The sequence below is a fragment of the Haliaeetus leucocephalus genome, unplaced genomic scaffold, assembly GCF_000737465.1.
Source record: "Haliaeetus leucocephalus isolate CR32 unplaced genomic scaffold, Haliaeetus_leucocephalus-4.0 Scaffold849, whole genome shotgun sequence".
Taxonomy (NCBI): domain Eukaryota; kingdom Metazoa; phylum Chordata; class Aves; order Accipitriformes; family Accipitridae; genus Haliaeetus; species Haliaeetus leucocephalus.
Genome location: NW_010973285.1, coordinates 5,176,996 through 5,191,710, shown reverse-complemented (window position 1 = coordinate 5,191,710; position 14,715 = coordinate 5,176,996). Strand labels below are relative to the sequence as shown.

The 14,715-nt window shown below is 39.6% G+C and overlaps 1 protein-coding gene across 1 annotated transcript in view; it reads left to right on the top strand.

The window, feature by feature from the left end:
- Positions 1-14,715, top strand: part of HOMER1 (homer homolog 1 (Drosophila)) — a 99,992-nt gene that overhangs the window by 85,086 nt on the left and 191 nt on the right. Inside the window, exons 8-10 of the mRNA XM_010582878.1 lie at positions 6,664-6,774; positions 8,429-8,509; positions 13,865-14,684. Of these exons, the coding sequence (XP_010581180.1) occupies positions 6,664-6,774; positions 8,429-8,509; positions 13,865-14,053 (381 nt within the window). The 3' untranslated portion in view covers positions 14,054-14,684. The remainder of the gene's footprint in view (positions 1-6,663; positions 6,775-8,428; positions 8,510-13,864; positions 14,685-14,715) is intronic.

The following is a 14,715-nucleotide window of genomic DNA, read 5'->3' as shown; positions in this document are numbered from 1 at the left end:
TGTACGTTTTTGCTTCTCCAATGTCCATTTCAGCTATCATAAGTTCCATATTATTTTTTAAGTGGTATGTTTTGTCAGTCTTGATGTTAGACTATCAGATCATTTCCTAAGACAGGATTTATGAAATCCAGCACATACTCTCAGCTCCCTTTCTGTGCATGATTCCTAATACAAATAACCCACATCTAGCCTTTATCAAGATTCAACCCGTGGTTAATAATTACAGTTTACTAAAAAGACAGTCTCTTTTCAGACAGAGCAGGTGAATCAGGTTATGTTCCTGAAATCAAAATGTGAATTCAGCTTTTTTTAATGTTTGGTGAACTGAAGGCAAGTCTTTTCTGTCTTTTTCTGTTTGCTTTTATTTGGTTTTAGAGCAGATTTGCATTTAGGACCCAAGACTATTTCATTAGGTTTTTCTGTGGCAATTCACTTTCACTGAATGTGTCATATATGAGATTATAATTTGAAAAAAAAACCAAACCACCAATCAAACTACTGTCACTCTGGGAAAGGAAACAAAAAAAGTTTTCACAGAATGGTCTTTCATCCCCATCTTCATCTTTCTAAAAAACCCAAGAAAAGTGTTAGGATCATTTATCTGCAAGTTATAAAAAGCATACTTTGTGGAGGCATGGCACAAAAATTTATGTAGTCAAAACTTTGTAGAATGAAATATATCCTATAATTCCAAAACTCCACTGGAGACTGAGGATATTACTGGATTTAAATCCTCAGGATTAAAGGATGACCTATCTGTAGTGTGTTTGCTATTGCATGTATTTCATGAGCTGGCCAGATAGCTGGAAAAAGTATTTGCTAATTAGATTGCAGAGAAAGGGATGTCCCCTGAGTATTAGCATTATCAGTTGCAAATAATAATGCACGGCTGAAGCTCAAAGCATCGATTTTAGTAAACTTACTGTATTTTCAAATATTCCTACTGCAGTTTCATTACTTCACAAAAATCAAGCAGATGATGGATTATTCCTCTTTCATCTCTGTAGAAATGCATAACTGTGGAAAACATTTTGATATTTCCATGGCTTGAGGCATCAGTGCCCACAGAGAAAAATGTGTCCTTTTCAGCAAAATCTTTAATTGTTTTTTCTGTTGAAAACGTAATATATTGTTGGTAACGCAGAAAACTCCCCCCCCTGCCCCCAGGTTATCATTTTGTCTGTGGGTAAATCTTGGAAAACTGCAATAATTAATTTGCTGTCAGAAGTGATGTATATGAATAATACTATGGTGTGCTTTTTGTTCTTTCAGCAGCAACCTTGAAAAGCAATTTTCCTTGTTTTCTGCATTTTCACATTTCTTAGCACCAAAAATCTTGCCAGAGTTTTTTATTCTTGAAAGCTATACTGGAATTATTTTTATGATTGGCTTGTTGCATGCTGTCTTGCATCTTACTGTCCACCATGAAGAACTGAGAAGCTTCTTCTGCATAAATTATGAGAAACTTCATACAATTATTCCTAGTTTTGCTGAGTCATGCAACATAATTTCTACTCTCCTTGTGGAAAGCAAAGGGCTCTTTTTTCTTTCTGGGAGGTTCATCTTGAATTATTGATGGAATAATATTGTCACGGTCACAGTTACAATCCATTTAGGGATGTAAATCAACCAGCTAAAAATACATAATTAATACTTAAATTCAGTCTGCATATGAGCACTCTGCCTGTTCTGCATAGTAGCCTGGAATTGTAGACCTTGGATATTGCATTCCACAGAAAATAGAAGGGATAAAAATACCTTTAGAAAGCAACAAGTTAATGGTGTCAGGGGTATAAAATAGGCTACAGCTACGCTGAAAATATGTTGATAATACAGGCAAAAAAGTGGCTGGATGGCCAGGCCCAAAGAGTCGTGGTGAATGGAGTTCGATCCAGTTGGTGGCTGGTCACAAATCATGTTCCCCAGAGCTCAGTATTGGGGTCAGTTCTGTTTAATATCTTTATCAGTGATCTGGACAAAGGGATTAAGTGCACCCTCAGTAAGTTTGCAGATGACACCAAGGGAAGTGGTTGAGTCACCATCCCTGGAGGTGTTTAAAAGACATGTAGCTGCAGTGCTTAGGGACGTGGTTTAGTGGTGGACTTGACAGTGCTTGGTTAATGGTTGGACTTGATGGTCTTAAAGGTGTTTTCCAACCTAAACGATTCTATCTATGATTCTATGTTCTAACCTGTCTTTCTTTGCACTTCTAGCAATTGAATTAATTTCTGTATGAAGTTTAGAAGGAATTTCATGATCTGTTGGTACTGAATTTAAGATGCTGAATAAAAACTATTGTTTGAGATCAGAAGTGTACAAATTTATCTCAAGAAAGTGGTTTAAAAAATGAGTCAACCTGCAGCAAGCAGCGCAGATTCATTTGGTCAGTAATTGCTTGGGGAAGGTGACCACTCAAAATATTTCTATAATTCCCACTTCTTTGCCTCTGTCTAACTGAAGTCTTTACTTGTGAAGTAGTTGTCTGTGTTGTGATTTGATGCTATCTCCCCTCTTGGTTTCTTTGTGATTTGATTTGGTTTGTTTTCTTTGAGAGATTCTTCAGTCTTCTGAAGCTTTGGGCACTCACTCTCTTAAGCTCACATCAAGGCTGTTACTTCTTGTTGTGTTATACGGCCCAAAGCCTCACTCCTCCAGTCTTTCCAGCAGTCCAGTGTGTGCTAGCTGTCTGCTGCAATGAAAACTTCTGCCTGTCATCCTCCCCTGTGTATAGGCTGCTGACCCTAGATTAAAATTTCCAGGAAACTGTAGAATGGCCTCTGCTGAGAAGGTCTGGGCTCTGCCAGAACAAGTTGCCTTGCTGTCCTATTTCAGCTGATGTATTTCTCACTGAAGTATGCAGTTAAGTATAATGCCAGCCATACACTAGAAGAGTTAGCTCATTAAATAGTCCCTAAAAAGCCCTTTCACAATTTTTTTCCCTATGTGCAATCCTTACCTGGATGATAAATGCAAAATAAAGAAGCAGAGGCTAAGAACAATACTTTTTGCTTTTTTAGTCTCAAATACAAAGCCACAGTATTGACTTTTTTTCAGATATGCAAGTCAGTGCAGCCTTATGATAGTGCAATAGAAGAACCTTGTTTAATCAGTTATTGTTCAAAGACTGTTCTTTCAGTCTGAATTCTGTACTGGAAACAAGGCTTAGTCACAGGTACATTGCTCAGTGTTGCTGTGCAAAGGCTTGAATGATTGATTGAGCTTTGCTCCTATACATGAAACACTGAATGAGATGTCCCTGAAAATAGCATGTGGGAGGGTCAGACTAAAGAATTTTAGCTTCCTTTTATGCCCCCTTCTGTGCATAATGCATAAACAGTTATTTTTAATGATTTTTGGATCACTGGTCATGAGAAAAAGAAATTCAAGTTGAAACAAGGAAATAGAGCAAGTAGATCCTATCCAGATTTTTGCCTAGAGCTTTATCTTTTGTTACTTCTGTTTTCAGTTGCATATTCTTTATATTGCATCATTTTGCAGCTCTTCTTACTCTACAGATATTTTTCAAAGGGGCGCAATATGATTTTCTTTTATATAGGTATGTTCAAGAAGGTAACATCATAAAGATACTTGACATCCTTTCAGATGTCTGTAGGAATGGGCATTTAAATAAGACTGCGATTAAAGTAAACCCATTTTTTTAATTTAATTCGTTCTTTTTTTCCAACTTGCTGATTTTTCAACAAACAGTAAACAAAGCAATTGAACAACACATTATTTTCTTGCATAAGCAGTAGGCAATGGACGTTTGCCCAGAGAAAAGCTGGACCAGAGTAAGACATCACAGCCCTTTTAATGTTGGTAATTAATTGCCTTTCTGACAGCAGTTGGCTCTGTTGGCAAGAAGGTTTGAGAGTGAACTCCCTACTCTGCCTAAGCAAAATTAGCTGTGTTTGCTTAAGCAATTTCAGTAGGTGTCTTGAGTTAGTATGGACCAGAGCATACTGGGGAGCGTTCATGTGAGCCATGCAGCTGGTGGGGCTGTTGCGGAAGGTGTTTTCAGCCAGTGACAATACGCAAAACTGAGAGCAGTAATATTTCATACACCGCAGTTCAGTTCACCAGGCTCCTTGAATTCTAAGCTTGGACCAACACATGCATCCTCTCTGCCTGTAGCAGCCCAGAGGAAGCCACATGGAGAACAGTGGGGGTCCAAGTGCTTCCTTAGTTACAGGGTGAGACACCTCTGAGGCACTAGGTGCTAGGACAGAGGTGGTTTGGGGACTGTGTTTTCTTCTGTCTCTCCAGTTTAGGCGCTTGCACTTTGTATAAATGAGTTTTCACTGTGCCAGTGCTTGGTAAGAGCCAGTGGGTATTGCTGAGTGCAGCAGCTTTACAAGAGAGATTGACCTTCTTGGAGGTTGCCATACCACATTCCAGTCTTTCACGAAGGGTGAGAGAGGGCCTGACCCTGGGCTCCCCTAGCAGTCCTAGCTGTGGGTTCACAGAGGCTTCCACCTCCTATTCAAGAATCAGTTCAGGAGAAAAGCTTAGAAATGTTTAAGTAGTTAAGCATCAGAAAGGTGAAGGTGGGCAAGGTGAGTGGGTTTGACAGTTCCAGCAAAATTTAGGAATGAGCTAGAACTCTCCATAAACCAGCAGTGTCAGAAATACAGGAACCTGCGTAAAACTGTGGCAGCTCTTGCTAGATAGTGAAGGGTTCTTGACTGGGCAAGACCCTGAAGAACCGAATGTGACTTTAAAATTGGCCCTATTTTGAGCAACAGTCCTCAACCAGGTGACCACCAGGGTCCCCTTCCAGCCTAAATTACTCTGTGCCTCTGTGATTCTTGCTGGATCTAGATGTTAGTTCAGACACTGTGTAGACATAGGTTTATCCCAGTCAGTGTGTTTCAATTCTGCTTGTTTGTGTTTGTGCAGTTGTAGTGGTGAATACTGTAACAGTCACAATTGGTAGCAGTCACAAGGAATCTATATAGATATATTTTTGTCTAGTTGAAGCAAATTAAGAATATTATCTAAGACTTCAGCTGTAATACTCAGTGGCAAACTGCTAGTACTTTTTGCTATGAGCACTGATATTTCGACAATTCCAGCAAATAAGTTAGTTCTTTGGGGTGGGGGGTGGGGTGTTGTGTTACCAAGCTATATCCTCATCCCTCATTCCTCTTACCCCTCCCAAGAATTTGCTGCAATCTCAGTTCTCTCCATTTATAAACCTGATGTGCAAAAAAGTCTGATCACAGTTTCCCAGCAGAAGAAACTAGGCTTGTCATGGCTGTTACAGAAGGGAAGTTCATGCTCTGTGACTTGGAGAGGAGAAGTTGATAGGGATTTTGTTTTAATTTTATTCTATTTCATCTTGGCTTTCCTTTGACTTCTCTCTGCACTCAGTAATATACCTTTTGAGCCTATGAATAGTTCAAGAGTCTGAAATTACTGGCATCACAGTGGCTTCACTAGCTAGACTACATCGGTGCTGGAGGGCACCAACCTTGATTCCTCGAGATGTTCTTTGGTCTAAGAAATAAAATTGTCCTGGAGAATGCCTGCCCTCTGTCTAAGGGCTACTTCTCCAAGAAAGTTCAATGGAGACCTAAAGGTTTTCTTTGCAGAGTTGGGTAGCACTTCATTCAAAGGAGTTTCTGGTGCCAGATTGGTTAGTTACTGTAGGTAGATGGTGCAGCTCTGTTGAAGAATGTATACTAAGATTGACAGGCTCATATCTTCTGGAAAAAAATGAATTATTAGGTTTTAAATGGTGGTTTTAATATTTTAACAGTTTGTTATTAAACAGAAAGGTTTTAGTGCACACATCCACACAGACATGAAGTGTGAGAGTTCTCTAATATTTTGATCTGTCATTTGAGAGGTACATCAACACAGGCTTTTCTGTTTACGCTCTAGCTGCGTGGATATTATTTCTTCAGTGCAGAAGCTATTTTTTGACAACTGTTTATTAGTGAATGGCAGGATATTAACATCTCTTTGATTAAAAACTGAAATAAAAAGGGCATACCACTGCCAGGTATGTTAACTTATCCAAAGGCAGATGGAGAGTGTTCGCTCTCTGCTAATAAAGAGGAGCTGTGCAAATACAAATTGTGCCATTAGCTGTTGGCTTTGTGACTGAGAGTTGAGATCCGAAACTAGAAGTAAGAATTGGCAGCTCTGTATTGGTGACTGAGTGCCTGCTATTACACTGTTGATTCCGAGTCAGAAACTGAGTCTGTGAAAGGTTAATTGGCTTGCTAGGAAGTGAGTGAGCATTGTGGTTTAGTTGATTAAGATGGTGCAACATTAAAAAGTGTCAGATGGAGAGGTTAGTTAGAAGGATGGATCTGTGTTTAATCATCTAGACGTGTCTGTTTCTGAAATGGTAATTCAGCTTCTTTCATAAAATTTTCAATATTTAGTTAAGTATAAGTTTTAATTAATGTTCTTTTCAGACTGCAGCATATTAAATTTATTGTTTCCAAGAAGTCATGGCAACCATTTTAAGCTAAACAATTTATAAAGGAATTTTATGCTAACTTCCTAAGAACACCTTCACACATTTTAATCAACATAAGTGACTCAGAACTAAGGGTATATTTCAAATGCAGCTATTGATACAAAGAAGTAATAGTACCTTGAATTTGTTGAAATTAATTCTGTATGTATTGCTTCTATTTGTTTCAACAGGTGACAGAGCTAGAGTGTGTGAGCAGTCAAGCCAATGCAGTCCACACACATAAAACAGAATTAAACCAGACAATACAGGAGTTAGAGTCTACACTGAAGAAAAAAGAAGCGGTATTTGCTAACATTTATTCTTGGCTGTTCTGTTATATCTTTCTAAGTGCTTTCAATATTAAGCTAGTGATGGCTGGTAAATACTGTATTATTTCCTATAGATGTTATGAAGTAAAATTTTTTTCATCTTCTTTGAAATCATTAATATTTTTCTGTGTATATAATTACATCAGTCAAATATAGACCTGGGTATCTGAACAACAATAAAAAAGTGTGTTTTCCTGTTCGCTTTTACCAAGCCTCTCTGTTTGCAAAAGTGAGTCATAAACAGTTACCACAGAGCAGTTATCACACTGATGCAGTCCAAATTCACAAAGAAGGGAAGCTGTCATAAGCATGCCTTCCTTTTTCTGGAGAGTAAGGTTTGGAACAAGTAATAGATCAATGGCTCTTTCAGGCCAGTCTGGTTTTCATGTTATGTTAACGTAGCTGACTTTTATGATCCCCAAGATCAGCCCTTTCCTTAAATGCATGCCAAGCCCCTGGCTTGAAACTTGCTATTTATTGTGCTGTCTGCCTTGGTCTGGACCAGCAGCAAGAAAACAAAAGGAGCTGGAGTAACACCTGCACCGGCACAGGTCCTAGAGGAAAGCGGATTTGTGCCACAGAATGATCAAGAATCACTCCTTTATGGATGGGAAAAAGGACGTGAAGGATTATTTGCCCTGTGTAAGACCAGATCCTTGAGCACTCCGTGACAGATGCAGTGAGCACGGGTGTGCGTGTTCAGAGTGGCAGTGTGTCTGGCAGCGTCTTGCCTCCAGCCGGGCGGTTGTTAGGTGTTTCCAGGGAGGATGCAAGAGAGGCACAGTAGTTACAAAATATCCTCCCAAAAAGGAACAAAGCCTTTTCCAAACTCCCTCATACTAAAGAGATTAGCCTCAGGTTGGCAATGTTTCTCATTTTGGTGCCCATTCACTTTTGAATTATGCTGAGCTGGTGGCTGCAAAGAGGTCTTTCTGAAAGGAGTTCTGGGAGGTGAATATCCCCTTCCAGGGAAAAGTACTTAATAGTTTAAAGTTTGATACCTTTTAGTTTCATTAACTGTTTCTATTCTTGTCTCCTGAAAGTAAGCCAAGAAAAGGTTTCTCTTCCGTTCATTATTTTATCTATATTTATTATTTTTGTACCTCGTTACTTTCTTCTTGCTAAATTCAAGATACCATTTCTTTTAGACTCTCTTCTTACAGAAATCAGTCATCAAAGTAGGCAATTTTTTGATGCTCAGCCCTACTGCTAGTGACATAATAAGCAGACCACAGATGAAAATTGGATTTTTCTCTTGAAAAAATGGAGAAGGATGGATTCTAATAGAATTTAAAGTATAAAATTGTTTCTCTAATTACAAGGACCCTTAATTTTTCAGGAAAAAATTATTTTGGATCTTTTGTGTGGGAGAGGAAAACTTGGGACTTTTATAAAAGAAAATGCTTATCTGTATTCTTGTTTGTTCACAATGGAATTGCTGTTTTGGGACTGTGATTCCAGAGTATTGAGAGCAGGGCTTAAACTTCATGTGCTGTGATGGGCAGTAGCCAACTGCCAATTTTGGTATCATTGCAATGGCTTGCTCAGGAGAAGTGGTAGCCAGCTTACCTGCACTGAAGCCAAGCCAGGTAACATGTTGCTAGCAAGGTTGTTTCTTCTCCCTTAGGAAATCGAAGGATTGAAACAAGAAATCGACAATGCCAGAGAGCTCCAGGCACAGAGGGATTCTCTGACCCAGAAGTTACAGGTGAGCTATAGTGCATCATCTTACTTTAGAGAGAAGGGCAAAATGACCATCAAGTGAGCAGTTCACATCAGCAACTTGTGCTGTTTTCACTGAAGGTGCCACGTAAATATGTAAGTTAGACTGCATTGCAAAGTGGTGGGTTACGATGATCCTTAGGAATTTGTATCAAAATTTCCACCTGCTGTAAGCTTCTATTTTTACCTGAGGGAACAGACCCAAATTTCATTTACAAGTCCATGGAGTACTCTCAGGCTAGCAGCTGTCCTTCATCAATACATGTCCTGGGCAATTCTGGTCTCATTTTCATGGCAGAGTCTTCCCATAGGTCTTGCGTGCCACTGAAACTGTCAGGCTGTGTATCATCAGGTTGGGATGAGTATTTGTATTCAGCTTTTAAACTTGCTCTGAGAAAGTAAAGGTTAAAGCATTCTTGTGTAGTACGAGCTTTAAAAACACACTTTGACGTTTTCTTGGAATCGTTTAGAATCATTGGTTTTTTGTTGTTTTTTTCTTGGCTGTATCTTTACTATGTGTAAAGCCAGATACCTCAGCCTACCAGAATCAGTGTGCCCTCAGTATACCTTCCCTTGCTACGTCTGAGCTCCTGTCTGTCTGTCGCTGGGCTGACCGGCCAGCACATACGCACCTTCCTTGTTAAATCTGCCTTCAGAATGAGACTGACCCAAAGCTTAGATGGGTTAAACTCTGAATGCAGACTTCAGAGTTTTGATAGGCCTGGAAACTTGGGCATTAAATAGCTCCAAATCTGAAGTGCTGAAAGGCAACCTTCACTGTGGCTCGACCTAAATTATGCTGAAAGCAAGCCCCATTAGACTAGCCACAGCTTAAAAATCATCAAGCAGGTATTCTTTGAAAGGCATTACATGCATTGGAACTTTCTTGAATCTTATTTTAACCTACAGAATAAACCACAGAAGAATAAAATGAGTTTATTCATTCTTCCCCATTCTTAAGACAAATTATTTGGAAAAAGTATGTTATTACTTTAAACAATCTTTAAAGATTGTTTTGAATACACCTGAGCTTGCCTGTTCCACTATTCCAAAAATTGTTGCTGGCTTTAGGCTAAAAATGGGAGTTTCAGCTGAAAAGGCACTTATCTGAGAAACTCAAAAGGAAGATAATAATGAAAGTTTGAAATTGTTCTAGCAGTAGCATATGCAATAATTTCAGTGTAAGATCATATGAAAAGTAATAGTGAGCCAGGAATAAGCTATCCTTAGCAAGCAGAATTATGAGAGACTAGTAAGAGATGAAAGATTAGAAAATGCTAAGTTTTTATTAAAATTTGACCTTATAAAGTCAGTATTGATATATTTATATCTTTAGTAACCAAATGTATATATTGTGTTTATATGTCCATACATCACATTGTAGGCAATGAGTTTCTGAAAATAGTTCAGTATGGTTCTATTCAAGTAAATTTAAAGCTTATTTAGGATCTGAGTTAAAAGTTGCCTTTCTTAAGCTTAAAGATTATGACTGGCCTGATGCAGCCGATCTAAAAGATCTTGAATCTTCGCTTTGCTATGAGTCCTGCTTTGATTATACTGGCCTTCTCTGAGGCACTTCACCGTTCATCTGTGACGTCAGTGAAATGGTGTTTTCTTCTGTAGCTCCAGACGAACTGTCTCACATCTGTTCACTTAGTTGACTCATCATCCGTTTTCAGGGTGATTGTCTCCAGGGTCCGTATCTGTTCGTCTCACTCTTTTTTCTTGTGCTTTATTTTTTCCCTCTTGTGCTTGTAAATGGATTATGTAACTCTAAAATATTTTGGAATATAGCCTGTATGAAAAATGCTATACAAAGAAATTACTATTTCAAGGTGTATTGCATTTCTGACACACTCATATCAGGGAATGAATTAGAAGTCCATTATTGGCAATTTCCAATGAAGAGCCATATGCTATCACTGTGAAGGGTAAGTGTCAGGGCCCTTGTTACTTAGTAATTTAATTAGCAATGTAGAGAAGACATATCAATGAGTCACGATCAGTGTGACTTTCACAGTAAGTCAGGATATCTTCATTACTATGGCTGATTCCTAAATATAGCTGGTTTGTATGGTTTGAATATTTTATTTGGATCCTTGCACTGAATTCCACAAAAGATTATTACAGTGCAAACAACAAACATAACTTGTTGGTAATGTATTTCTTTTCTAAAAGAAGACAATGTATGAGAAATGATTGTGTCCGCTGTAAGAAGAGCTTGAAAAAACAGTGTAAAATACACCTTGCAAAGGGCCTGAATGTATTGGAAGAGTCAGTTTATTGTTAGGTGAGATTAACTGCAAATAAAGTGAAATGACACAACTAGGGGAACAGATTACATTACATGGACACGTCTCCACTTCTTCCAATCAAGAAGCAACAGTTTTGAGGTAGACATTTGTAATAGGAAACTGCACATGAGCTGGACATGAACTTGTAATGTAATACTATTGCAAAAATCATTAACACTAATCTGGGGCAAATATGTGTAATGATCAAATATGAAATTTGGGAAGAAGCATATTCCAGAAACTAAAAGCAACAGCTCCTGGCATATTTCATTTAGGTCTACTTCCCATGTGTCATTAAATATGTTAAGCATAAGTTAGAAGAATAAAACAGGAGGAAGTATGGGAGAAAGGATATCAGAGGAGATGTTTGGGAAGCTAAATATATATGGATTAGGAAAGAGATGTCAGAAATGGAATATAAATAAAATATGCAAGCTGGAAATTTAAACAAAAGAAGGGAGCTCTTCTGATTTTAGTAGATACAGGGCAAGGACTGTCAACGGAGAGTTAACCTTTTGCTGAATATGGATGGAAGTTCGTACATCTAATGTAAAGCTTTCAGTTTTACCTGGGTGCTCCCACAGTAACAGCTCACAGCAGGACAATTCCTCAGTTTAAGAGAGTCTGAGGATAGCCTGAAAGATGATCTTCAGTGCTAGATACAGGCCAATGGGATGCTCTTCAGGCCCGGACACGATGAAATAAAACCATGTATCCATGGATTTGTTCCAAAGTGGTCCCTTTCATCGCTGGCTTGCCTGCTTATAGAAATTAATTATCTCTGGGGTAAGAGCAGTGGCAAGCAGACTTCGTAGAGCACACAGATTTGGTGAGTAGAAGAGGAGCAGCGACAGGAGAAGCAGAATGCATGAGCAAACATGGAGAAACAGCTATCAGTTTTGTGTAAGCTAAAGAAAGGACTGTGTCATTCCTGCAGAGCTGAGAGGACCTTGAATTTCCCTTCTTGTCCTGTACTGCAGTCACTTGGCCTCAGAGGGTCTTGAACCCTTGCAGTCACCACACCAGGCAGTACTTGTCAGTACTCGTTTTGGAGGGCAGGAGCAGGCTCAGTGAAGGAGAGCCTTCAGAGGGTACAGCTGGGTTATAATCACTTAGCTTGTCATTTGTAGCAGTGGTGGGGTAGCTAATCACTACATAAGCATGTGTTTATTTTAGTTTATATTGTTTCTACAAATACTCTTTTCAGCTTCCTTTAGTGCTTTGGCTACTGTATTGTTCAGTGTTAAACAGATTGAACTAATTCTTCTCTTGGTCCTGGCAGCAAGGGATAATTCCTGCTCTCAGCTGTGCTGTTAAAGACCAGTGCCCCAACGTCTGTAATTTTTAACTTGCCCATTTACAAACAAGAAGTAAGGGAGGTATTCCAGTTCAGCTTGGATGTAGCCCTTGGCTGCATAAGCAGCCACAGTTACGAGGAGATCAGGTTCTCGAGGCTCTGCCTTCTCCACCTGCACCACTGCTGGGGGTCCCAGAGCTCTCCCTCACTGCAGAGGCTGGGAGCCAAAACTGAGCACTGGCCCCATCACCCCATCCCTCCTCTGGCCCTGGACGCAGCAGCCGATCGACGTCGCCATCGGACTGCTCATGGGTGGAAACGTGTCTTGGGCCATGGACTTCGACACCAGGCTGCTGATTTATACCTGTTACTCTTTCCTGACTGCCCAAATACGTATTCTGTATGGGTCAGGTTGTTTCTTACGGTTAGCTGACATCTCTCCGACGTAAACATGAATATATTTGTTAGCTTTGAAGGAGGCAGAAGAAGCATAACAAAAACAGTGGGAGAGTGGGAGGGCAGAAGGAGGAGTCACTGATGCTTGGAGCAGTGACTGCTGCCAGATCTCGCTCCCTATGGCTGTGTGAAACTAGTCGTTGTAAGAACTCAGAGCAGGCCCGTTAAAGCTTTGTGACACAAAGCTGCTGTAAAGGGAAGCAGTGTTGAAAAAATGTTAATGTATGTAAATATGAATTCACTATGCACTTTTCCAGAGGATGGCTGCACAGAGTGTATGGTGTACTAAATACACTCTCCCTGTGCTGCTTTTGAAAGTGTTCTTCATAACTGAAATTAGGAAATTCAGCATGAATTTACGAGACATGCAATGAATGGGAGAAGTAACAATACGCTATTCCAGACCCATGTGACTGCTACATTAGTAATTTGATAGAGGAGAGGGCACCCGGCTTGCACAAAGCGGAGCAGCCCTGACCTCCCTCCCCTGGCAGGCGCAGGCCAGGGCTGTGAGGGGTCTCAGCAGGCTGGTTCCAGGCAGCTTCTCCTCCTCACTCGGGGTCAGATCCCCTCAGCCGTGTGCTTCGTCTTCCCGCCCGCTGGATGGGAACAGCTTGTCCCTGTGGCACTGGTGGCTCGCCTGCTTCCCCGGCTCCCACAGCTGCGCTACGGCGGGGCTTGCAGGGGATGCTCCGGGGCACGGCGCAGCGAGACAAGGCGTTCTGCTTGCACTTGCTGGTTTAAATTTGTTACAGTCAGTGTCACCGTGACATCAGTCCTGCTAGTTTACGTTTCTGTATTAATTTTCAGGGTGAAAAAGCCTATAATGTGAGACAGCGGTAAGGCAGTACTCCTCCATCCATAACGCAGTGTTCTGGATGGGTTTCTGTATGAGACCATTTAATGGAGACTATGTCCTTGAGCAATTCATGTAGTACAAATTGGGGAATACTTGAACTTAAGTAACCCTTTGTGAAGCTGTTTTCAGTAGGTGGTACATTTCTGAATGATAGAAGCAATAACTTACCTGAATAAGTATAATGCATCCATTGTTCACTGACTTCAATTTTATCCCTCTCCAAAAGTTTCTGTCCTTCAGATGAATTACTGAAAAAAATGGAGGAAGTGGTAGTACATATGCAATTGTAATAACAATTTAGGCTCTGGTTTTGGCTTTAACAAACAAATTGTTTTAAAAACCAGCTGACAAAAATAGCACAAGAATATCAACAGGAGGTTAGACTGCTTTCTGTTTGCAGACAACACATTAACATGTTATGTATTTTCTCTGAAGGAAGTAGAAATTCGAAACAAAGACCTGGAAGGCCAGCTGTCTGACCTAGAGCAACGTCTGGAGAAAAGTCAGAATGAGCAAGAAGCTTTTCGCAATAACTTGAAGACACTTTTAGAAATTCTTGATGGAAAAATATTTGAACTAACAGAGTTACGAGATAACTTGGCCAAGCTAATAGAATGCAGCTAAAGAAAATGGGATTTCAGTGCCAATCAGCTTAAAGATGCACTGTCTCTCTTCATAGGACTGTGTTGGGCTCTGCATCAAAGTTGCACAAAATTAGAAAATGCTCCTCTGAGAGGGCTTGTTTTAAATTTGAGTCGTATTTCAATGTAAAATTTAGAACTCAGCTTGTAGCTAGTTGAAGAAGAAAACAACAAACAAAAAAACTTGAATTACAAATTACCTCCTTGTACATTATTGGCCACAGATAACTTGAAAGATATTAAGAGTAATTGAATGCAATCCTTTTCTAATTATCAGCAATGGAAGAATTAGCAGTGTCCCAGGTCACACCCCCTTTTTTGATAGACACAATATAGGTTATCTGCTGTTTTATTTATTTAAGATATTTAATTGCTGTGTTTGTGCAAGAACTTAGTGATGACAGCCCTGTATTTTGTTGTTCTTAATAATTTCTCAGGATACTTTGCACTGTGGAGAAGCAGTGCCATTACCAATTTATTCTTGCCAGGAGTGAGAGAGAGTTGCATCTTTAATTGAAACAAAGTTATTATAAACTGCTTGTATAAAGTTTTTCCTTTTGAGGTTTTTTTGGTTGGTTGGTTGGTTGTTTTTTGCTTTTTATATACATATATATATATATACATGTATATATATATACATATACA